The sequence below is a fragment of the Myripristis murdjan genome, chromosome 11 (genome assembly GCF_902150065.1).
Source record: "Myripristis murdjan chromosome 11, fMyrMur1.1, whole genome shotgun sequence".
In the NCBI taxonomy this organism is placed as follows: domain Eukaryota; kingdom Metazoa; phylum Chordata; class Actinopteri; order Holocentriformes; family Holocentridae; genus Myripristis; species Myripristis murdjan.
Window position 1 is genome coordinate 12,567,011 of NC_043990.1, and position 26,707 is coordinate 12,593,717.

Sequence of the window (26,707 nt, forward strand, 5' to 3'; positions counted from 1 at the left end):
AAGAAAAAGAAATACAGAGGCAGAGGGGAGAGAGAGAGGAAAGTGGAGTGCAGGGAGAGGAGGGCGAAAGCAACAGAACAGTCTACTGCTCTGACACAGGAAAGGTGGTTTTGTAAATTCCACCTGGAGCTAAAGTGATCTGAGAACATGACTCTGCAGGAGGAAGATGACCGCACCGCTAGAGTGTCAGGTCAGGACAGATGTTCGATCAAGAAAAAAGAAAGAAAAAGGATGGGGAAATGGAGGGAGGGATAGAACTAACTCAGTAATTCATGGACTGTATTTACCCTACCAAAGCCAGAGAGTGCCATTGCATTATGATCACTGAAGCAGACTGTTTGCACCAATTTCCGGCACTTGCTTATGCCCCTTTGTGGTTTAAAAGCACAGGCTTAATGCAAACAAGGGCTCTCGCACACATTTTCAGAGCAGTGTGGGAGTAAACCAAATGCCCCGCTTCCTGAAGCCCGTCTATGTTCAGACAATAATGATCTAGCTCAGTCATGAATAAAATGAATAAAAATTTGTTCATTTGTTTGTCTGTTAACTTCCATTACAGTGTCCAGAGCAAGGGACTTGAAACCTCCAGTCAGTATTCAGTTGCTCATGCTAATACCTAGTAATACTGAACATTGCGATATTTGTCGCTATATGCAGTATTTTCTACATTACCAAGCAAATTCCAATTGTTCTACCATGCGGGGAGACATCAACATTTGGCACTTTAATTTAATTTATGTTTTTTTTTTTTTTTTTTTTTTTTTTTATTTAAAAGTTTTACAAATACAACTGTATTTGTATTGGGAGATGAGAAATAAGTGGTGAGAATATAAACTATCAATTCTAATTAATACATCATTTTTTATGTGAGCAGCATTTGTACGATGCATTTAAAATAATTTTATTGGGTATGATCCCAAACATCAAATAGAGCAAAAGTAGGCTATACAGCACTCAGATATGCAACGCTTAAAAGTCCTTTTTAGGCAAACAAGCGTGATTGCCTGAGGAGGACTTGAAGAAGACCGTTCATTTGTGCTTTTGTGTATTATTGTTTGTCCAGTGAGCACCAAGAGACCTATTTTCTCCCTACAAGACAGTAACACGATATTAAATTCTGGATATCGTTCAAGCCTGGAAGAAGACTATGGCTGAATTGGGCCGCTCACATGTGTGAATATGTTTATACTGAATGTCAAGCACAGCACTCCTGAAAAAAAAGTAAGTCTGCTCAACAATTCTCTGGATAAATAAAGGTTAAAAGAAGTATCTTACAGTCTTTTCAATTTCAGGTCCACAAGGACTATGGTCTATTATACTCGCTGTAATTCTGTGGGTCCATTTACATCAAGTCTCTTGTGTCCTACTGCATCCAAACCCAGTGGACTTGAGCCTCTCACAATATCATGACATTGCAGATAAAATGCTGGAGATAAACATAGGCCTATCACTGAGCCAGGTGGCTGACCGTGCACCGGCTCTGCAAGATCTCCCCAATGCCTTAGTTCCTAGATCTCACATTACTTTGCATAGATTTGCATGTTATAGGGAAGACATTTGCATTTGGTATGGCCATAAAATGACCCCCCCCCACCTGCCACCGAAATGCTGGTGAACCCTCTGAGGCAGAATGTGACTTACCATCTGGCACTAATAGTAACACACTAAACTTCCTTTAAGTCTACTGTGGGTTACAGTGGGTCTAGACCCCGTAACAACTTCATCATTTCATTTGATGCCACAGCACTGTTCTACTGTGTTGTTGTATTCCTGGTAGAGGACAATAAAATACTTCAATTAGCAAGCATAGAATGACAGCTCAGAGCCCCGTGGGCTAAGACACTATGGAGGGGCCAGTACCACGCTAACATAATTTGTTGATGTGGTCAACCACATCACCACATGCAGCACATTGCCAAATTACTGCCCCCTCTATTGAAAGGTACAACATGTAATAATTTGCTTGCTCAAATGTGGAAATAACACTGCACCTGGGGTTCAAATGTGTTGTTGATTAATATCAGTCAATCCATTGTTACTGCAATGACTGCTGAGATTTTGAGCTCTGACTATATCCAATCCAGGCACGCCATGCTGTTTTGTTTTGCAGAAAATCATATTAATCAAATATTCATACAGTGTACAGTAAGTGTAATTCATTGTCACCATCACCAAGATTACAAACCAAACATACTCTATTTTCCTCACTTATGTTGCTAAAACTAGTTACTTCATTAGGCCAGGGCCCAGGAGTAATATACCAAAACTGAGCTGTGCACACAGACCTCTCCCTCCTGTTTTAAAAGGCCATTACAGTACCATAGACTTTGGCAGACTAGTATTCAAAGTTTAGGTTTATCTGCTACTTGTGCAGTCATTTCTCTTTTTATTTATCCAGCAGGTTTTGAGTAATTACACAGATGTCGACAGCAATAGCTGCTAGATGGCATGAAAACATACCAAAATTATGTAGTGTTCCTTTAATTCTGTCACAGAGAATACCTGGTTATACATTAACGCATGCTGACCTGCAAATGTGTCATGCTAAAACCATTACTGAATCTGTATGACTGCATGTGGTCCAGTGGCAAGGGACCAATTCTGAAGCAGGGGGTAATCTGTCGTAACACGTTATTTGTCTTGATGGCACACATACACAGGTATGTCCTAGGGGATTTGTTTTCTGAACAATGTCCGAGATTTAATTACTGACACAGAACATCTGTGATTTAATGTACTTTTTCATGCACCTGGCGGAGGTCTGCACTATACTGCATGAACAGTTTTTTTTTTTTTTAGTTTGTAAGATTTTGATCTTACTTCTTGGTTTTAGTGGTACGGAATCTTGAACACTCAAATAACTATAATGCCTTGCACCACAAACCTTGTTCAACTCAACCCATCTCCACCCTCTATCCTGCTGAAGGCCAACTAGTGAATGGGGATGTGCTCTGCGAGAAAGTACAAGACACCTGTTCACCAAAAAAAAAACACTTCCTGAAATTCACCTGCCATTGAAATGTTGAATGTACATGTATAAAATTCTGCCGCCGTGGATTACATGTTTTTTACATAGACCTTGGTGGCTAAAAACGTAGCTGCGTGACCTACATTCTTACGGTCAAGATGTTTTATGGATCAAATGTTGTTATAGGGTTAACTGTCACTTTAATATTGAGGAGCTCTACAATCCAAAACACCAACTCTGCCTTAAATAATGACATGTTGCAAGGACAGCACATGCATTAGTAAGAAGCAGTGGGAGACAGACACCAACCAGGAGTCTATATGAATCACTCCACACACAAAAAAAAGTTCAACCTTCAGGTGGAATCTTGACAGACAGCTCAGCCAACAGGGAATGTTTTAAGTGCCAGTCTCTTTTGTTGTTGTGAAGCCCACTATTTACACTGAGAGTGTTTCAGCATGTAACTTCCAATAGCTAGCTGCCAGAGAGGATGCTATACATTTCAATTGTGAGAAACAGCTCTACCTTGTGCCTCGTACAAACTCGAAGCCTTGACAGCATTTAAACTCTCGTGTGCCAGCTATTCGAAAATTGGTCTAGCGAGAGCATAGTTTGTTGAGCAAATTAAAATGTTCAACATAACATTTAACAGGCAAATGATACAAACTTGTGAGACTGAGCTGGACCAGAGGAGGTTTTAGCATGAGTGGTTATAATCAGCTTAAAATGAACCATGTGTGAATTATTCTGTGTTTTTTATTTGTGCAGGCATGAAACGCAAATACAAGCTCACAGGCGGGAGACATGAGATGTGTGTGCTTATTTGCATGTGGAGGACAAAGCGTTATGCAGCCCAGGGATCTTGCAAATATCATGAAAATTAACTTAGACCTATACACTTTCCAAGTTCAATTACAAGTCTAATCATGAGTTTCAGTTCCCGCCCTATGGGTATGTGGCCTAGTCCAAGAATCTTGTTCTAGCACAACCAGCACATCCTTTTATTACAAGTTAGGCTTGTCATAGGCAATTACCAGTCGCTGATGGTAATTGCCTATGACAGATGAATGCTGATGGATGGGTTTTGGATTCCAATCCCTAGTGTCCCATGTGCAGCAGCCAACACTATATTCAAACAGCAGCACCTAGCATGGCTACAGCTCCTGCCCTGCACCATCTGCTTGCCACTGTAATGATAACAGCATCTGATAGCGATGCACAGCAGCGATACGCTTGGCTGTCTCAACTGCTCAGTGGAACTCCCAAATCGGCCCCCAGTGCTAAGTCTATACTGCACGTAGCAGGCAGTTGAGAGAGGGAGGGAGGAGACAAAGAGAAGAGAGGGAGAGAGCAAGAGAGAAACTAAGACAACATAGCTGCCAAGTGCCAGCATCCGTCTCTCAGCTGGTGCCAATGATTTAAATATGAAGGAAACAATTTCAAGGTTTAAATGGTACTCAAAAACTCAAAAAGGGTATGTGTTGCTGTTGCACCACTAACTACCATGATTACAGCTCACACTGCAATGCTGAGTCAGCACCTATGGCACACCTATTAGGCCATGAAGGAGTCTCCTCTCTCTGTGGTCCTTCTCAAGGTTTCTTCCAGTTCTTCCCTGTTGCACCTGGGATTCTTTGGGGAGTTTTTTCTTGCCCACTACAAGGATTAATTCAGGGAGTGTTTTATCTGTTGTAAACCTCTGGGCATGCAAAGCCCTTTGAGAGAGTAAACAGTGATACTGGGCTTTAAATAAACTTGAACTTGAACTTGGTGGGCCCAGGGAGCTGATTTGGAGGAAGAGAGGGAGGTCAGGTTGTCAGAGAAGGGGGAGAGGAAGCTGGACAGGCCAGTTGTATTTTACTCACTGCTCTCTAGCAGCACAGTTTACAGGAAGCAGGGCTGGCGAGATGAGGCTGGGAGAAAAGCTACACAGAACAGGGCAGGCAGGGGAGATGGGAGTTAAATTGCGCGGAATCGGCTTGTAGTATTTCACAGTGAAAAGGACGGCGGTCTCACAACAACTCTCGCTGTTGGTAAACAGGGAGGCCATGACAGCCAAGGGGAATCTGTCAAGTTAACAGCTCATTGTTGCTGCTGGAGTGTGATTGAAATCCATGCTACCCAGCAGAGGCTCTACAGTAACCCTACCTCACTTGCTCTCCAAAACACACAAACATTCACACAGCAGTGAGTATACCTGTACCACTAACTGAGGACCATCTTCTCTCTCACTAACATCTATGAGTAATCCCCCCTATGGAACAGAAAAACACTCCACGTATCTGTTTCATGAGACAGGTGCATAAGAGAGGGACGGGTAGATCCAAAGTTGCAAACACACTGTCTAACTCAGGCAAATGAATTGGCTGATGAAGGTGTAGTGCCAAAATGTCACATTAAATGTATCACTGCAAATTAGACAGTGTGTGAGTCTATTTTCAATTTTTAACTCCCCCTACATCCACATTAACATTAGATTCTTTTTCCATGGTTGTTTTCTGGACTGAGATGCACATTGTACTATTACCTAGTTGTAGTTACTGTTACAGCCATCCTATCCCACATTAGTGTTGCCTCATTTCGCTAATTATTCTTGGGTGTGGAGTGGGACCATGCAAACATAAAACATGGGTTTTGGCCAAATGTATATGTGGGGAAACAGCTTTTTCTCCCAAGCTAATGTTTTGTTTGGGATGATTATGTTTGCAGTGTTGGGCTTGTGTTCAAACTTACTGTGCCCCCAACAATCCTGCCCAGAGGGTACCAGGCCCTTTCATCGAACCAGTTGAGGAACTCGTAGAAGCCATTGGTGGTGAGATGGTGTGTTGATCTGTAGTTGAACCTAAAAGGGAGAGAAAGAGAAGAGGACTCATTGAGTACAACTGAAAAAATAGAAACCCACAGACAAAGAAAGTAAAGCTCCTTTTTCGATTTATAGACCACATTTTGCTTTAACATTTCTGGCTGTTGATAGAACAAAAATCATTGAACTTTAGAAAAGAATGGGCTGTTTTATTTCCAGATTCTCTGAAGGCGCACAGTGGGTAAGCTATAGAGAATTTGCCTTGTTAGAGTGGAGATGTTTAAACCTCCATTCACCAAGTGAGCCTTTGTGCTGATGCCAGCAACTCTCAGGTCAGCTCTAGGTTCAAAAATGCAGAGAGGAAGGCCTCTCACTCACACTGTGGCAATTTTCTGAAGAAAGCCTTGTTATTGTACAAGCAATTCCAACTGGCATTCCAAATTGCTGGCATGCGTTAAAGTGGCAAAGACAGAAAATGGGTCTGACGTTGTTAAGACAGAGAAAAGTAATAATCCCGCAGAATAACTGAAAGTTACTGTTGCAAATCAGCCTTGATTCATGCTGTAACTGTGGTAAGCAGAGGGGTCTGGAACGCTATCAAGCAGTAAACCAAAAGAGCTGACACACTGTGGAGACGACCGCAGCCAAAGAGAATGCAGCAAATGTTCAGTAAATTTTCAGAGACACCTTCTTCCCTGCTCAGCTCATTAAAGCCGGTTGCTTTATGGTATGTTCAGAGGAAGGCCCATATACCTCATGTAAGACACTTCATGCGTAGAGAACATACAGCAAGGTTGAACAGTGCGCTGAAGGACAATTACCTGTTTTGACTGACAATAATAGAGAGGTATAGCAGGGAGTAGAGAAAATAACCTGATCTCAGCGTGGCTAATCAGCTCTTTCACACACCAGGAGGCGTCTCTGCTGTGGCTTACCTTTGATATTCAATCAGATGTAAAAATACCTTCAATATGCCGGCCAACACCAGATCAGGTTACAGTGAAGAGAACAAAATACTAAAAAGCCATATCTATCTGTGACGTGTTAAAATCTGAAAGCATGCAGTAAATTCACTATCAATCCGTCAAAGGGATGCATCCTATTTTTTTCCTGAAAATGCTACATTGTGAACATTGTGTAATCATACAAATAAACAAAAGACCCCTTGCTGTCAAAAAAATAAATAAATAACAATCCACCTGTCACTGTTTTCTTAACGTCCACTCATCTTGCACAGACTATAAGCTGTGTTCAATCATTGCGACATGCTACTTTCACTGCAACGAGACTAATTCTCACAGCACAGATTTTGTTTCAACAAGCAAGGCTACAAATTTGGTACTGGTAAAAAAAAAAAAAAAAAAAAAAAAAAAAAAACATGCATAGCCACTGTCACTCATGGTGATGATGCACAATGATGCTGTATTGTCCAGGGGACATGCTGTGTTAAAACCATAGAAATAAACCAAACAAACCTTGCTGTCAAAAAATATACCATATATATTTTCACTGGCAACTGTTTTCATACCATCTGCGCATATATTTCATGCAAGATGAGATTCAGTTTTTTCCCCAACAATCCCTGCAAAGACTATGTTTTGAAAAGTCAGAGGATAAAAAAATATTGCTGGCCAACAAACTACTTCAAGTAGCCTATATTTTCTGCATCTAAACCTATCTCTGATGCCCCCCTCCCTGCCTCAGTCTCTGCCTAGCCTACCAAGACTGCCTCTACATCGTAAATAAAGATTTCAGATTTGGAATTTTATTTATTTAATGTTCAAATCTGCCTTGCTGCACAAGTGCAACTTTTAAAAACCTGTGAAGGCCAACTCTGCCTCAAGCATTCACAGATCAAGTTCAAAAATAAAAGGTAATGCAAGTAAATTCCAGTGACATTTTAGTTGGTTAGACTCGAAAGACATATCTTTTCACAAATACAGGAGCACGTTAAAGCATGACCTCAAAAAGCATAGCTGACACCAGTCTGTCAACAAACCGAATACACAAGAGAAGCATTTCCTTCCCTCCATCTAGTCAAGACTCCTCAGCTTATGATTCAGCAGGCAGCGATTCAAATGATTGTGCACACAACTATGTGTCTGTGTCTGTGTGTGAGTGTGTGTGTGTGTATGTGTTCAGGTATCTGTGTTATGTATGTGTGTGAGACTAAATGTGGGTGAGAGAGGGGGAGATACAGCAGCAGAGTTGTCACAAAGCTGCTGGAGTGTGCGTTACTGAGACTCACCATCAGGACAGTGTGTCTAAAATGGCTGGCATGAGGTGCAGCTCATTAATCATCACTAGGTGTTTGGTTTTCTCCCTCCTCCACACAGGTTTTCTGTTAGACTTTTTTTTTTTTTTGCTGGCTAATACGACTGGTAAGCCTTCAGTTTTCTGAACAAGTAGAACATCAACCAGATACATGTTTTAAATAGACTAGAATAAATTCAAATAGCAATAAACAATGCAAACCAAATGCAGTGATCCAACAAATGCATTTTATTGACAGTCGAGTCAACAGAAAATAAACTATTTCTTGCTGGCCTTCTGGCTGTCAGTGATATGGTGGAAGGACTTGTTTCCTTCATGCGCTCCATGTAACTTCATGTACTCCACAGTTTAAACCAGAATAAACCAGTCCAGATATGCAGAGTAGTGATGCTAAATGTTTCTTGAACTTTACAAATGATGTCGCAGCTGTGTTGTTTACAGACACTCAGAATGTCAGAATCTGCCTTGTGAAACTGAATGCCCGCCTCCAGCATCCAGACAGCATTACAGTGTACGGATCTGTGACAGAAGACACATCAAGTGCATCTTTACAGGTAGGTGACATGCAGGCTCTATATGCGCAGTGAACCACCAATAACAATCATTCTTGATCAGTTTATCAAACAACCAAAGTGGGTGGTGGTCGGTGACTTGTGAGGATTTGTTTGTTTTATAGCGATCAAGAACACCCTTTCACCAGAACACAAAGTGAACTGATCGCTGTGCAAACAGAGCCTGCATGTCACTGGCAACAACCTCTTTATCCAAGAACCCTTAGATTGATTATGAAAAATAAAAAATAAGAACCTATCAAGCAGCAAATAAATTGCAGCATAAAATGTTTGAGTTAATTTGCCTTACTTGACATTGCGCATCCAGCAATGTGACTACTGCAAATGTGCACAATGACACATTTTCGATGTCCATGCAGATGTGAACAGTGGATGCAGACAAGCAGACAGGGATGCACACACAGATGTGTTCAAAGTTTGTATATGAATGTGGCCAACGGTGATGTGCTTGTATATGCAGACAGTCAGCACAGTCACAAAATCTGAGAGGCACATAGTAATGGGTGTGTGGACATCGACAAACTTGGGTAGCGATGAAATTCATGTCACACAGACCCAAGCAGACCCTGGCAGAATTGCAAAGTATAACCTGACCTTAGGTTTTATCTAGTGTTAAGTAAAGTCGGACAAATGCAGGGGCCCGTACCATGGTGCACATTTCATGCATGCCACGTCTCCTGTCTGACAAAGCTACTTTGTAATCTACTAGCCCACCTTATGACCTGAGAGAAAAGCCCAACTCGGCCCAATATTTTTTTTCTGTATTAAATCAAGTCAAAGAAATGCCCCTGCAAATGCCATGGTAACCATGGTAACCATCTGTGCCAGCTCCAAGTTTAAAGGTCATGCATTTAATTCAGTTATGTTGATTGATTTGTCATATTAGCCACCAGAAATTTTGGCTGACAATTTGTTTTAATTTGTCAAAAAACTGCCGTTTGTGCCAGCAACAAGCCAACACATACCAAAATGTATAAGGGTCCTGCCTCCATATTACACCTGAAACTGACTTGGACCCTCTCTTTCAATTAAGCACACAGCACCCAGACCTTAGTCATCTCAACCTGAGATTGTGGAGTGGTTTCCAATAAGCACTTTGAAAGTTCTTTCATTTAAAGGTTCTCCTTTTTTACCCTCTCACTGCATTGTCCACATTTCCAACACATTTTATCCATTTCCATGACATTTTCATGAGTATTCCATGACACCAAATCCAATTTTGCTATATTTTGTTTAGTTTCTGTTTTATATCAATATCTACAAGCAACCAGGTTCAATTTGTAATGCAACATAACAAACAAATTAACATGACATTTTCGTTTTTCCATTTACCTGGGGTAGAAAAAAAACTATTTTAGATTTGGTGACTTTTTAACGTTTTCATGACCCCGGCAACTCTGTTTATAAGCCACTGGAAAAAAAGTGATCATTTTACTGAGAAATGAGCTGCAGACTTTTTTCATGCCCTGAGGGAAAAACAAGCCAAAAATAGGAACCTAAAACTTGCATTTTGCTTTTAAAAGAGGCTTGGAATTGGTGTCACAAAAGCTACTGAGGAGCTGACTTGTGCAAGCGTGTGTAACACGTTTCAGTTAGCTACGTACTTTCACTCACTGTGACAGCCTATCTAAAAAAATGAAACCATAATGGTGTCTGTGTGTTGTGGCTCATTCATAATTCATCAAATGATATATTTCATTTTGGGACACAACACACACATACGCCCACTTACACAAATGACATCCTCAGATCTCCTCATGTTGTATAAGCCAATGATAATCATTGACAAGCAAGCAATTTCAGAGTGAAGGGGAAAGTAGGACTGTTTATCCCTGTGGCTCCTTAGGTAATCAGATCAGATTACTCAACAACCTGAAGTCAAAAGAAGGCCGGAGACGTGACACATGATGGACCAGGACAACCAACCATTCAGCTGGAACATATCCGTTACATACAGACTTTGAAAAACACCAATACAGTGCCATTATCCCTGCTCTTAAGCCGTCTGACTAGTAAAATGCACCTTTTATTCTTCAAGTAAGACTTTGCCGTCTTTATTCATAACTTTGATATATTCTTGTTTAATGCTGCCTTCTTGGCCAGGTCTCTCTTGAAAATGGGCTAATTGCAAGAGATTTTTACCTGGTTAAATAAAGGTTAAATAAATAAAAATGATTAATCTATTTTTACTTTTTCCCCAACCCACAAAGACAGTGGTACTTCCCAACAAAACTCTTTCCAATCCAACTCGGTGGTATCAGCCAACAAAGATCTGGCACTGCAACTTGGTCCTGCCAGCCAGCAAAGCTTATTTTACTGCACATAGTTCATAGTGGCCAGCCAAACTCTATTCCCTTTTCAAAATCTAAAGTCCAACCAGACAGATTTTTTTTCTCTTGCAACGAGTGTTTTTTTCCTTACATTGTGAGGTGTGCAAAGAGCCACAAAGTTGTACAAAGTGCAAAGCGGCAGAGTAGGTCAGACGCAGCCAGGTGTGAGAGAGTTCTACCACAGAGGCCCCTCCAGCGCAGGTGGAGCCGGCCAGCCACTTCAGCCTCATTGTTCTTCAGCTGTCAAAGCAGTGAGGCAGAAATAAAACGAATCCACAGAAAGCACTCTAAAAGAAACTTTGCCAGCTGCCATGCCATATCCACAAAACCCATTTTCCAATGATCTCATGGACAGCAGAGCGGAGTGCTTTATCCCTGCGCTTGTCACTTTGATGGGGCGGATAATGTAGCTCTGCCAGGCGCATTAGCAATTTAATGCATAACTGCCGATTTGGTCCCAGGCCACAGAGCACACTACTGCTGATGCTGCTGTACCACCAACAACCAGCAAGCAGGTGAGCTTCAAGCTGAGTGGCACGCCCCTGATACCATTTCAACAACAACAACAAAAAAAAACTCCTAGCTTTGTCTGCCAGGAAAATGAGACAGAGAAAAATAAGTTTCGATATGAATCCTTTACATAAGATCTCAAAGCAAAAATGTAAATTAAGAGTGGCATTTGTGCACTTGAGATCACCTGCAGGTGTTAAAATAAATTTTAGTGAAGATCTGTTTTCGTGATCAGCAGTTTCCTGTTGAGACAAAGCCATCATCAGCATGACTAAATGTGCTTCATTATGTTTTGCAAACCAGTAATGCCTCATTTAATACCAACCACATAATCAGAAGCATCATTGGTGTTTCCCTGCAACTCACTATCTGGTGACTGTCAAAGTCGATGTCTGTTTCTGGGAATTTGATCGTCACCTTGACTAATTAGCCAGCTCCCTTCAAACTCAAAGATTGCTTGGGGACCTGGAAGACAAGCTCTGAGCACAACTTCAAAACCTACAACTTGAGCTGGAAAACACCTGCTCGTTGTTTGCTCCACAGACTCCATGACCTCATGTAAACTGCAAGTGGATAAAGTGATGTGCAAACATGTTGTCACGTCCCTCGCATGACAAACCACTGAAAAAGCATAAGCAAAGGAAGAGGAAACTGTCAATACAAATCCTTTAAACAAACAGGCTGAGTGCAGACCTTGGCAGTGTTTCTGTTATATACATTCAGAATTTTAAGACATGTCATGAAGTTGCTATTATACCACTCTGCGGAGGTGTCCACTCACTGAATTCAAACAAACAGTTGTCTGTTCTCCCTCCACTTTGACGATGAGTGACTGGAACAGTGACAGGATGTCAATCATTCTTGAAATCATGACAACCAAATAAACAAGGCTAAGTCAAAAACCTGGTACACAGCTGGACTGTGTCTGAAACGCCAGATGGGCTTTTAATTTGAAACGAGGGCTACAGGAAGTAGCAACACTGGGCCAACTGATGAAGTTACACATCAGTCAGTCAATCAGTCATTAACAGATTTTACAGGGCTGGCCTGCTGCGGTCCAGCCATCAACAGAACGAGTGCAGCGTTTTCTCCTCAGCAGAGTGACAAAACGAGCAGAGGATATAGGATTATGTTAACAGAGAACAAGAAAAAAAAAAGACAGATGGATGGAGTTAGATGGATTTTACAGTTTAAATAAACATTCACACTGTATTCAAAACTCACCAATTGATGCTAATGGCCACCTAATTATTATTAGGCTAATACTAATAATATATCATGACATAATGTTCCAGCTAAAGATAGCTAGGAAACGTTAATGAACTCAGTGAATCATATTTTCTTCATTACTTCATTATTTCATATATTTAAATTACCTATTGAAATTCACTCTGCACACACCATCTAGGTACAGCAAAATCCTTGCCCTTGTCAGGCAACTAGTCCTAACAATACACTGGGATGAGTCTATGGATCACACTATCAGCTTGACAGAGGAGGCAGTCTAATATTGACTTGTTGAACATGACCCTAAATATTGCAAAAATAAAAGGAATACATGTAAATTTCTGTGCGTAGCATGTCCACTCAAGGCCAATAGAACTGTTTATTAGTTTTTTTTAGCTAAGTGACAAATCTCTGATCAAAGTAAAATGATTACACTCTACCCTCAGTGGTTAAACATATCATAGACACTTTACAATAATGTAGCTTATTTTATTTGTTTCAATCAAGCTGATAGACCAAACTAATTTAAACATATTTTTTCTATGTTTACTGCAATTATGTTCACATGAATTAAACCATTGCACGATTTTTCATAAAACCGAAAAGTCAATGTTCACTTTATATTTGACTCTTTCAATGTGACTGGAAATTATTTGACCTGTACAGTATCTCTCAAATATTAAAGGACCTTGAGGTTCTCTTCTAAAAGCTTGCCTGTTTATAATAATGCCTTGATCTTTTGGCTCCTCTTTAAGGAAAGGCTCAGCTTTCCCTGGAAGAAAGTTCACAAATTGGGTAAGCTTAAAAAGTCACAATCATAATCCAGCTAACTCTGACTAAACCTTTGATTCTGCAGGTTTGAATTCAAGGAGCTGCAGCTGCAGCGACAAGTTAGACAAAATTTTAAGCTAGCTTTGAGGAACAGAAAATCCTGGGCTTATGTCAAACTGACAACAAACTTATCCAGTTATCCAGCTAACTCAGTTATCCACATGGGATGGGGCTCTGAATACAGCTGTTGTAGTATTTTGAATGTGATTTGAATGTGATGTGAATGTGATTTCTGTGAATAACAGTTATCTTTAGAGATACTTTCTTGATCCCTGCAGGCAATTTCTCTTTTTGCTCTCCCCCTGCCTGGGAGGTCAGAGCACAAGCTTGGCTACAGATTACCACCCATGCAGCCGGTAGTGTTTCAGCATCTTGCAAACACAGGGCACCACACCAGAGTCATGTAGTTGAAGGACAGTCTCTCCAACAACTCGACCTCTGTGCCACCCCAACAGTAAAGATTCTGCTTAGGCTTCCTGGCAAACCCCTCACTGTTTCACAATCACTTGAACAACTGGATTACAACTGTATCTCCACTCTATAAAATTTGCCTTTTAATAGCGTCACAACAGGATGTTCTGGTTGGATTACCTGAGAATTCAATTATCACAGCAGGCTGTTTGAGGATGGGAGACCCATGGGAGCTTATAAGACAAAGCCAAGAACCAACCACAGGAGCTACTCTCCATTACAGTAAATTAAGTACAATGGCATGCCCCTCCCACAAGGTAGTTTGTGACCATGATAAGCTCTCAGCACCTTCCCCTCCTGACCTGAAACTAATATGACCACGGTAGTGGAAAGAAGCGGGTCACATTGGCCAACTCACTGGATAGCTGCCAAAGCTGTGCTTATAATAGTGCTGAGTGTCCAGCATGCCCGCTATCACCAAGACAAGATGAGGCTCCCTGGCATAACATGTGGGGGTCCAGTGCCAAAGCTTCCTGCCTTCGGGTGGTAGTAGTGAAGGGGGATGGCGGGCTGGTAGTGGGGATAGTAGGTTAAATTACGTGGCTGCTGGCTCAACGACCCGGTAGATAATTGGATTTTGTGGATGTGTGATAGCAATATTGTGCAGATGCTACAGGAAATTAGTTAATAAGTCTGAATATAAATAGTGGCTGTAATTACTTGCTCGCCAACAGGCTAGATGAGGTTCTGTCCCAGCTGATGTTCGGTTGTTTGTACAAACAGGAGGAGCAAAGAAAAACTAAAACACGAACAATATCAGTAGGTGATGAATACCAAATACACAGCTAATGATTCTGCCTAGTCAACCATTTCCGGCATTACTGAACAAGCAATAAAAATATAATCAGCGTAATTTTAATGTGTAAACACTTGCTGACACAGCAGGGACAGTTCCTTGGATTCAATCTGATTGAATGTGCAGCTCATCTTTTGAGTTAAAGAAAATGTTGAGGATGTTGAAAGAGCAGTGTAACCTTAATGCTACAAGAAATTAGCCATTAAATTAACACTGACTTTCAATAATTTCCTAGAATTAAGAGCTGAAAATCTCCAAGACTAGGGTTTTCCAAGCTCACAGCCTCTTCTACACCATTACAAGAAAAAATACATAAACGCATCTAACATTACTTCTTTTGACAATACAAAAGGCAAAAAGGACTGTACTTAGCAGTGTTGGTTGTGGGTAGTGATGTCAACAGTGTCAATAATGGGAAATGAGGTAGATATAGCAGAAAGCAGCCTGGGTCTGATCACACAGTCATTTTGACGGCTGAACAACAAGAGGCACACAGCATTGCCTTTTTTTGTTTAAGCCTACAAAACAGAGCAGCCGGCTGCATGTTTGTGTTGTCGCTAGGCGCAGAATCGTCAGACAATCAGCTGAGTCACCATGAGAAAGAAGTTAGCAGAAAATTCAAGAGCAGCTCTAATTTGCCTCCAGCCGTGCTGTTTTCTGTTTAGATGATGGCAACTCCAGTTTGTGAAGACACAAAGCTCCGAGGAAATACTGTAAAGCTCTGGGTGATCTGTCATGTTTATTGCTTACAAGAGTTTCCGAAGATGTCCTGCCTCTCCACTGAACCATTAAGAAAGTTCAGAAAAAAACGACATTGATGTAGAGCACCTTTCGATTCTGAGATGATTTTTTTTTTAATTTTTTTTTTCAACTTGGGGCATTCAAGCTGCTCCTTTGAAAATGTAAGATGAATGGAATGTTGCAATAAAATCTACAGTGAGTAAAAAGTCATAGTGTAAGAATAGTGGTAGTATCATCTGAGGCATTGGTTCCTTCAGCTTAAAGTCCATGAAAAATATTGAGGAATCAATGAATAATCTGATTAGAACTCTTTCATAATTTGACATCTATTTATGTTCTCAGAAGAAAACAAAATGGAAAAAGTCTAAATAAACAAACAGGCAACTTCACATTATTGGACTTTTTTTTTTCCAACTACAGGTTTCGATGTAACAAATCACAGTGCAGTCATTATTTTGATTATAGGGCTTAAGCTTCACTGGATGGTTCTGCACTGCGGTAGGGAGCCCGCACACTCATCCCCTGGCCAAGCAACTTTTTTTTGGAAGAAACCTTGTCAGTCACAATTTTAACTTTTCTGACCCAGCCAGCTGGCAGTAGTTACTAAGAAAACACAACCAGATGATTTCTGCCTCACCTCCTAGGTGGTGTTTAGTATTGAAGAAAAGCCTACCTACTGCCTATTCAAACCAATGAATAAAAAACGAAAAATGACAAGCTCTGTCAGAGCATCTACTAGAAATAAAGATGTAATAATGGCAGAAATACTGACTTGTCTAGGAGAAAAAATTTTTTTACAGAACAGCACTTGTGCTCTGCCCAGGACAAACCATCAGACACAGAAAAGCTGTAAACCAATGTTGTTTATTTGCTCCAACACCTCCAAATTTTGACAGAGTGAAAATGAAGAATCACACATAAAACAGAGTTTGGGATGTAAAAAGCTGCTGGGAGCAGAGTCTTCCAATTTTGAAATGGAGCAGTCTTTATCAGACTGTGCTCCATTTTTGCTAATCTGTGCTTAGGCTCTATGCTGTGAGTTTTCTTACCCTAACACCAAATTCATGAGGAGTCCAGAGGCTCAAGATTTGTTCACTCTTGGAACATGCCACTATTTTGGTAAAATACTCAATGTGAATCATTTGAAGGCAATCAGCCAGTGAGCTCTACTTTCCACACAGAGGGCAGCATGGTATTGACATCCTAATTACTTTTTCACAGTACTGTAGCATAAGCCCTTATTCAAACCTGTGTGAAAACAGCTTGGCATTAACTATACAGTAAAATGACAGAATAACAATACTTAGTGGGCCTAACAGAAGCATTGATTCAGAAATTAGGTATTCTCTTAGACAGGCTATTTAAATAGGGTCAACAACGCTCTTTGATGATTCAAGAATGCATGTCTGATTTCATTTGCGCACCAGTTCAAAAAGAGGGCAAAACTAATGCAAGAATGTGACGCATTATCCATCTGCCTGACTTCTCGAGTCTGCCAAGCACACACTCAGCTCTGTCATGAGTACTCAACAGGGATGGGGATGTTTACTTCAAAGTGTGATCTGCTACAGATAAACACTTCTAATTGCTTTTGGATCTCCTTGCTTCAAAATCCATAAAATATCCTGTTAAACTAAAAAGTTATTCTAAGTTACAGATAAATTTGAACAGTGGGCGCCCTGGTGGCTCACTCTTTAGAGTGGGTACTACATAATACTAAAGCTAAGCTACAGCCGCCTGGGTTTGAATCTGGACCAGACCCTTTGCTGCATGTTCCCTCTCTCTGCCATGTCTTTCCTGTCTCTCTCCACTGTGACTGTCTAATAAAGCAGAAATGCCCGACAAATAATCTTAACAAAAAATAAAATATCTGTTCAGTTGGTCTGGGACAAAAATTTCCTATGTTAAGTCTTAAGTTAAGACAGAATCATCTAAGACAGGATTTTTCCTATTTTGGTTATGTTGTATTTGATAAGTTTATTTGAGATTTTGGGAAGTTAGGATGCTTGTGTAATACAGCAATCCTAACTTGTGTTTGTCCTATCTTTAGTTGTCTCAACCCTAATTAACATGGCTACCAGACAGTTAAGATGGGATCTACAAGTCAGGAAGCTTCTGTAATATGGCTCCTGGCCTCCAATTCACATGAATTATCTTCCCCAATCACTTTATAGCTAGCGATCCTAGTCTAATCATCCAACTGCCTAAACACAGCTGAGAGCACATAGATCTATTAGAACCAATTTACTATAACTATGATTTAACATATGTCCCTGTCTATTGCCTCTTGCCAAGTTACACTGCATTAGTGACATGCTCATAACGTTCCCAAACATCCCAAAGGATCGATTGTTTGAAAAATGTTATCTCAATAACTGAGATTCCATGTTTTAAAGTTAACTGTTGAGCAACATTGCCTGAAACAGAACAATAGCAATAGGCTGTTTGCCAATTACATAGGCTTCATTAATTTCACAGACAGTGGCAGGCAGATGTTTGGCCCATAAGACAACAGCATATGAAACTGAGCAAAATATTTACACTCCCATTGTCACTATGCCATGTGTGTCTAATTGTTATAGAATTCCAGCACTGAAGGCATAGACAAGCTGGCAGGTCTGCAGCTAATTGGATATTTAGAGGTCATGGCTTTAACATTGCATATTAGGGGCATAACGATTCACTGATGTATCTAGTTGCACCGGACTTAATGTGTGAGATATGGCTAAATTGATTCAGAGGGCCTGTATCGGCACAAAGCTGGAAGCTGGAAAAGTCGATGCAGCACTTTGCGTACCGATACATCCTGATATGACGTGCATACAAATTATTTTGGGCATCAACTAACTGTGTATGCATTTCTCTCCCGTTTTCCCTGCCCCTGGAGCTCTCATTCTCCCTCTGAGTGTAAAGGGTCACATCAGGTCAGATGAAATACACAGTTAGCACCACTAATCACCTGCAGTACATCTAGAGAGGTCATGGAGTCGCTTTGGGAAAGTGAGCGACACTACTTGCAGCTTCAAACATGGAAAAAGGTAGCATCAAAATGTTCCTCCATACCTCATTTCCTCTGTACGGTCAAATTCTATTACCAAAGCCACAGCACTCTTGATATGAAACAGAGTATCACCGTATTTCACTGCAATAGTGCATTATAAACAGTTTTTAAGTATTGTTTATAGATTTACAGTATAAATGAGATTCCTAATGAAATGTTAACACTATTAATGTCCCATCCTCTCTCTCCCACTGGGTTTTTGTAAATCTATCAGGACCTCTTCTTGCAACTAATAGTAGAACTACAGCATTAACAGAATCAAAGATTCACAGTGTGGCATTGCATCCTATCACACCACATTGTATGAGATTATGATACAGCAGAATCATTGGCTACTTAAAATGATCATCTATTGAGATGCATACTGAATCAGTCTCACTGTGTGAGATGCACATCACTTCTGCACATACTTCTTACAGTGAGGCGACTGCTGAGACGCAGGAATACTGAAGGCAATTCTCAGGGTCTCATTGTTTAATATATGTGTGGCATTTCTTGGTAGTAATTTTATTAGTTTCTTTGATAGCATTTGTGTGATGTTTATTGTGTTAATACTACAATACCACAGTTCTATAGCTATTATTAGAGAGGCACATCCAACACAAAAAAGGGGAAGATGAAGTCAGACAATCCACACAAAAGCATATTACTATTAATAAAGCTATCAGAATTCATAGAAATGTGTCCCATCCCTCTAATTTGCACATGCTGGTACCTCTGACAGTGACTCACTCCAAATTGTTCATCTCATTGTTGCAATCAGGACATATCTTTAGACAAAAATGTCAAAACAGACTAGACTTTGCATCATTTATTTTTAGATAAAAGCAAATATCATGTGCTACTCCACAAACAAATCTTCTACATTTAGTTATCTGCGCATGGTAAACTGGTCATATGAACTAAAATGTGAAAACAGGACTTGTTTTTGGAGCATCTCAAGCCAAGCAGAGCTATTTCTCCAGCAGTGCACTTGCTGCAGTAACAGGGTACAGAGCCTCAACACTAACTAGCATTAACAATTCCAGGCTAACGTCCATGAAGAAACTGGTGTCACCCCATTGCCTTGTTGCTTTATGCTTCATATTCCTGTGTAACAGCTCAACTTTGCCACATCAAAGCACTAAACAAATACAGAGACCAACAACACTATCTAATTGTTGTTACTTGTAGGATAGCAACTGACTGGTTAGCTGAAAACACTAAGCAATAAATTATCACAGCTACGTACAACTGGTTAGCTGCTAGGAGGCTACAGTCAATATTCACATTACTAATAATGATTGATGGAGATCAAACTATCACAAGAATTAAGTGGGTAATATTTGACTTTTTTTTTTTTTTTTTTACCTGTCCATTAAAAATAGACTGCGTCTACTGCTGCATCAGTTCTGTTGCCCTGCCACTCCTTGAGGTTTGTACTTAGATTAAAGACAGTGTCAATATTTATTCTTGTTTGGCTGGTTCTTATCACTTCTTTTTTTGCTTGAAGACTGTAAAAGATCTGATACTTTTTTTTGTCCAGTTGAATGTGGAGGCAGTGAAGCAAATCCCTTTGGAGCGGTGTCTGCCATGTACCACTGCACCTACCACAATCCATGATAGCCTGCAGACAGCAGTGTAATTTTCTTTGTTTACTTATTATGCAAAATGCCCCACTTCCTGTATACTGAGAAGATTCCCCAACGCGCTTCATGGCTGACCGTGCAACTAACTTATGAATTTTTTTTTCCATGAAAAACTTACATAATGTAGCTCTAATCACTATTTCAATTCGTGCAAAAATGATATTTGTGCATAAAATCTTGGTACCACTACAACCACTGAGGAAATCATTGACTATGATAAAGTATATATGTAATAAAACTATAGATCATTTTTACGGCTGAAAAAAAGGGTCTGGCAGGAGTTTTGATGCTGTCTGACTGGCAAAGCTCGTCGGGAGGACAATGTTGAAAGTTACAGCACGGCAAAGGGCTACTCTATACTATATGAGCTGTTCAGCAGTACGCATCAAAACTTTAAATGTGTACACAACTTGTGACAAAGAGGAAACGGTAAGTGTTTAACCTCTGGGTACAAGGCATCAGTCTGCTGCTATTGCTGCCAGCGGAGGGCACAGAGCTGTGGAACTCTATTAAAAAAATTGAAGAGGGGGTTTGGTACAGAGGTCCATTTCACAACCCACAGCATGCTGTGTTTTGCACCAAACACAACTGTAAGGAGATTAGTGCTCTGAACAAAGCAGTTGCCCAGTGTGATTCAGCAGCTACCCGTGACAGAATGACAAAGAAGAATGTGGCTGGTCAACCAAGTCCAATGAGGCCAACTTGTCTGGAGTGCTCTACTTGAACAATTGTAGTACTACCAAATACAATCTTATGCAAAATAAATGGTTTGCAGAGAGGTTCTCTAATGGAAAAAGTTAAGCCTACCAGAACACACCAGTACTGTGCTGGTGTCAAGAGAGATGTGCAAATAACTGTGTTCTTTTACTCTGGATTTCTACATGTACAGTGTGAGTATGCATGGCACTGTGTGATAATAACAGTCGATTTATAAAGAGAGTGCTACATGGAGCCAAATTTAATCAACAATTGACTCGACATTGCAGAAATAATTCCTGACTCTTGGATTGGTTCAATGTAGCAGCGGTGTCACAAACCCCGCAAATATTAAATAAGAAACAAAGTAATAAAAGAACTGAAGTCAATAAATTCCTCATGACTGACATTTTACCTAGGCAGTGTTACAAATTAGTTTTCTATGACTGCTAGACTAGGGCGAGCTACAATCAACACAACTGTTCATCTTTCCTTTTTCAAGCCCGTAGCATAGAGGAATTTCACTGGGAGATACCAAGAACCCATGCTGACCCACTGAAAGGACACTTGTACAGAAATAGAGTATTCATGAGTATATCCTGAACCCAACAGCTCAGCAGAGAATGCTGTACAGCAGCAAAGGCAGGGTTTACTTTCAACAGCCTACCCTTGGTAATGTAACCAATATAGTCCAGGATCCACTTAAGTAAACAATGGGAGCTCTTCATTGGAAGGGAGGTCACAGAATATCAGGCTAGAAGCTACCAGAAAAAAGCTGGTTCACGGTGTGACCATAACGACGTTTTATTTAGATTGCATCTAATTAATATAAGATGTTCAACAAAGAATTCACTGAATGAACAATCAAGCTCATAGACAACTTTTTTTCAGAACTCTAAAGGTGGGAGAAAAGATGTTTAGCAAAGGCAAATAACTGACTTGCTCCTACTTTCGCTTTGAATTTTGAAATGATGCTCTCCCTCTCTTTGGTAAGTACCCCTTCACTTAAGAAATCATCATAAGACTCTTGAGATGTATATAAGGACCATCAATATGCCCTACTTGGCAAATTCCATTATCCACTTTCTGAAACAGGACTGTGAGTAGTAAGCTGGGGAACATGACTCGTATGTACTAGATCTATCAAACTTGGCACACTGAATGAATGCAGAGGGAGAAGAAAGAGAAGCATAGAGACATGAAGAGAAGAAAAGAAGGGAGAAAAAGTCGATTCAAAATTTTGGTGAGGATGAAAAGGGATGATGTTTAAAAAGTGCCCGAAAAATAAACTGTAATAGCAAAAAGATCAACCATCTCACACCGAAGGTCTGATATAACAATCTAGTTCGACTTAATCAGCACTAGTAGACCTGTAAGCTGATGTGCAAAGAATGAATCAATGACAAAACCATTATGCTACTGTGCACTCTATGTTCAATAACACTATGGTAGTGTACAATTAGCCAACAGGAGCTGGGTTAGTATTGATTAGCAATTACACACTGAAGTAAGATGGGATATCTGAATCACAACAAGCACTGCTAGTCGACCAAAGCAATTATCCAACAACTCTTTGCAGGGAGTGCCCTGAAATGATATGGGTATAACATGAAGCAGAGCATAATAACAGCCAAATAGCCTTATTGAACTGATTTGTATGATGTAATGTAAAGAAAAATCGAATAAAATTTAAAACCAATACTGGCATCAGGTGGATAAACCTCGGAGTAATTACTCTCCCAGACTGATCATTGCCAGTGCATTGTAATATAATTGCAGAAATACAGCTGAAGTTGTCAGAGTTCAAAGAAAATGGATCCTCTTTTAGAAGTCTAGGCTCTCAGTGTGGGCTGTACTCCCACAAACTGATTCCCCGCAGAGTTTAGCCTGCCATCTCCCCAGAGAGTCCCTGACTGAATGGACATGACATTTGGACAAAGCATGGGGTGAGCAAACACAGCTTTCACAGATGCATCCTCCCCATGAATGGTGAACAGTCAAATTGGAAACACACCTACAACAGACTAGTGTGAAGAGTTAGTGTTTAAACCCAATCGACCATTAACAACAGTTTATACAATTCCCATTACAAGAACAAGCCTGTTTACAAGGATGGTGGCTTCTTTGTAGTTGTGAGTCAGATCTTCAGATTTCAGTTGGTGAGTTTGTTTTGTTTTACTTTTTTATTTTCATTTTTCTTCAAGGAACACACCAGAGCCAGTGTGACATCCAGACTGTGAGACGTCCTCCCAAAAATGGAGAAATGTAACATACAGTGTAATAAGCAATAATATAACAAATAGTGTACAGGGGTGTCTAGGGCAAATATAAGAAGAGTATAAGAAACCTTAACCAGAAGACTAGAAAAGTGCTCTAGAAATGTAGTCTGGTTATCATTTCAAATGAACAATAACTTTTTGTTTACTGGGGGGTCAATTTCGGCCATGTGCACAAAAGAAAAAAGTTGTATTATTTGAAGTTGTTGTTGTTCTTCTTATTATTTTTATAAATTCGTCCTTGCCCAGTGCAAAAGACATCTTGAATGGTCCCTAAAAGTTCACAAGGATGGGAACAATAAATCAAACACAGACTTCCAAACATTCTATGCGTTTAGGAAACAGCTGAGTGCAGTCATCTCATGCCTCCATCCTACAACAACCAGTGGAAGTCACAATGCGTTTTTGGGTCAGATTAATTTGGAGATTATGGCAAGAAATGGCTGCCTGCCAAAATTCCACAGCACTTGAAGGTAGACAATGGGCTACAGCAGAAGCAGGCGCTAGCTAGTGTTAGCTTAATAACCAAACACTGGAATCCAAAACACTAGAATCTGCGATAAGTTTAAAAGGTCTTTAAACTTTCACGGCATTCTCAGGTGTTTTGTTGCATCATTTTTCTCCATGCTTCCTTCCTTCACAGATTGACACCAATTATCATCCATGTGCCCTGCTTCTCTGCTTTCTGCTGTTTCGTGGTTTGTGAGCTGAGAGCTGAATCTGTTATCATTGGTAAGTTATATCACATATTACCAATTACACTTCTAGATCCGATCGGTTGTTCATAATTTGGTGTCACAGATACCCAATCCAATATTTTTGGTCAATATGGGACAAATTCCAATACTTCATATCTCACCAATGTATCCCTATAATTTATTGGTAATTTATGTATGCCTTGGGTCTAGCCAATACACAGTATTAAATGACTCAGACTGGACATAAAAAAGTCTATTTTAGAATGTTTCTAGTGGGCTACTATGAAGAATGATTATTGTGAACTACAGAACACTGCAGACAAAATGCAGCCTTGCACCAACAATAAAATTTAATTACATCATTTAAAAAACCCTTAGTAACAGGTTAATATAAAAAGAATAACCATAAAGGACATAACACTATTCCTTGCCAGCTACTGTAATACTCTGAATTAAGTCTATCAGAGCAAATTTTGGTGTTTGAACAAGGAATTCCAATCCCAACATGCCTGTTAAAAATGTTAAATACCACGTTTGTTTATATACAGCTGAACTGAACACATCACTAGGTTCTTGTGCCTTGGCTTCATTAACTCATTCTTTGGTGTTCTCATGATACTCTACTACCAGTCTGCTACTTTGTGATTAGTACACACACACGCTTGTTAAAGGCAGAGAATAACCAGTCTGACAAGGACATCGCTACTTCTCCTAATTTAAGAAGTGGTGTTCAGAACAAATTTGGATTCCTCTCAGTAAAAGGCAAGTTTCAGCAGGACACTGTTGTCTGTACAATTTGCAAAGAGTGACTGAAATATTACGCCGCTGTGAGTAATATGACGGCCCACATTCAAGCAGTGCATCACTTTCAGAGACTGAGACAGGGGCTTCTGCATGTAAATAAGCATGCATGACAGAATATTTCTGCCTAGCTCCAATAAGCACCTTTTCTGCTGTTTGCCAAGCTGCCATAACTGATAAGCTGGTGCATTTCATTTGGAAGGACATGCAACCCATTAACATTTCACAGGGGCTTGGATTTCAGGAGTTAATCCACAAGCTTGAGCCAAGATGCAAAATTTCAAACCACGGAATAATCATTAATCGCATTGTAAAACTATAACACACCAGTAAAGAAACCCTTCACAAAATCCTCTATGACAAATATGTTGGGTGGACAACAGATAGTTGGACTTCAATGGCAACTGCTTATGAGATAGTCACTGAGCACTAGGTGAATAATGACTGGGAAATTTAGGACATGTATCTTAAAACACTGGGGATTAAGAGTGAACACAAAGCTGAGAATGTAACCAAATGCATGGGGAACATACTGTAGAGACACTAAGAGTCAATCTGTTACCGCACAGATAACATTGGCAATTACATAAATGCAACCGAAGTGCACTTGAGGGCTATGGGAGCGCAAGACATCTTTCACACAAACAACCTTGCTGTCCAAAAAGGACTGGCTATGAAAACCACTGAAACATCAATCACTAGACTGAGGTCCACAGCATTTCACTTCACATTCAACAATCACTATCTACCTCCTAGAGACCAAACAGCAGCAGTTTGGTGTCAAAACCACAAAACTGATCAAAGATTCCTGAACATGCTGAAAAGTTCATAGCACCTACAACACAATATGCCATGTAGCAGAGCTAGAGACACGGGTGGCTGCTATCATCACTGACAAAAAGCAGTGTCATCTCGAGCTGAGTATGAACAAGTGGACACTAAGCACAAGGTAAGAAACACAATGGGATTTAAAAAAAATAAATAAATAAAAAAAAAAATCGATATCTTTTTATAGGCATCTGGGGCAAGTATCAGTCTTGTCTACTGTTTCCAGTACTGGAAAAGTTAAGGGGGTTAGCCCTGGTAAATACCTCCCCTGTGCTTCAGACTATGGCCTGGAAGCGGAGCAGAAAAGGCTAAAAATACTTTTTTTTAGCTGCCATGTAATGTTAAATTTGTAGAAAGTATTATAATTGTTCTTAGCAGATCACTTGGAAATACAATCAAATATGGGAAGAATTGCAATATTTGACTCCTTTGACTGCTTGTTTATTGAGTTCCAAATTTTCTGTAATACTGTAGCCTAATTAATGTGGCCCATCCACCGCCCCAAGCAGCCAACCTTGGGGAAACACTGCTTCGGACTTTTGAATACAACTAACTATGTCGACCCACAATTCCACTGCTTGATTGATCTGACAAAGGATCAAAGGGAGGAGGTACGATGGAGGTCTCATCTCATCCATAAAATTATGGGTGAGATGAGAGCGAATGTGACTGAACAGGAAAACTGTGTGACAGAGCTGACAATGGAAAATGAGCCTGCGCATGGAACGTGCACACTGCTTACTGTGCTGTGGAAGCTTTTTGGTGATGCCTACTGCAAACATTTTCCCTGTGAGAGTACACCAACAGCAGCATTAATTGAGCAAAGGGTGGCAGTGTACAAGCAGACGACTCTATGGGCAGAAATCCACTTGAGTGGCGGATAACTTCAGGCTCTGTCAGGCGCACTCACCTCGCACAGCTGGCAGACAGATATTTGAACATACCGGGCAAACTGTCCATCTGCCCAATCTGTCCATGTAGAGTTTGTGTTTTCCACTGCGGGAAATTTTCAGAACAAAAGGCACTCAGCTCTGGACCCTGAGCATGTGGACTGCCTGATGTTCTGGGCAAACAACCAATTCAGTTTAGCAGCATACTGTGTTGAGTACTGTGAGGCTTTTACATTTTAGTTTTCAATTTTGTACATAATTATATTTTTCTTACACCTATACTTCTCCAAGAAAGTGAAGCTAAAT

General features: G+C 40.3%; 1 protein-coding gene across 1 annotated transcript in view; it reads right to left on the reverse strand.

Moving 5' to 3' along the window:
* Window positions 1-26,707, reverse strand: part of LOC115367586 (dolichyl-diphosphooligosaccharide--protein glycosyltransferase subunit STT3B) — an 87,527-nt gene that overhangs the window by 33,284 nt on the left and 27,536 nt on the right. The window contains exon 2 of the mRNA XM_030063378.1: window positions 5,702-5,810. Coding sequence (XP_029919238.1) covers window positions 5,702-5,810 — 109 coding nt within the window. The remainder of the gene's footprint in view (window positions 1-5,701; window positions 5,811-26,707) is intronic.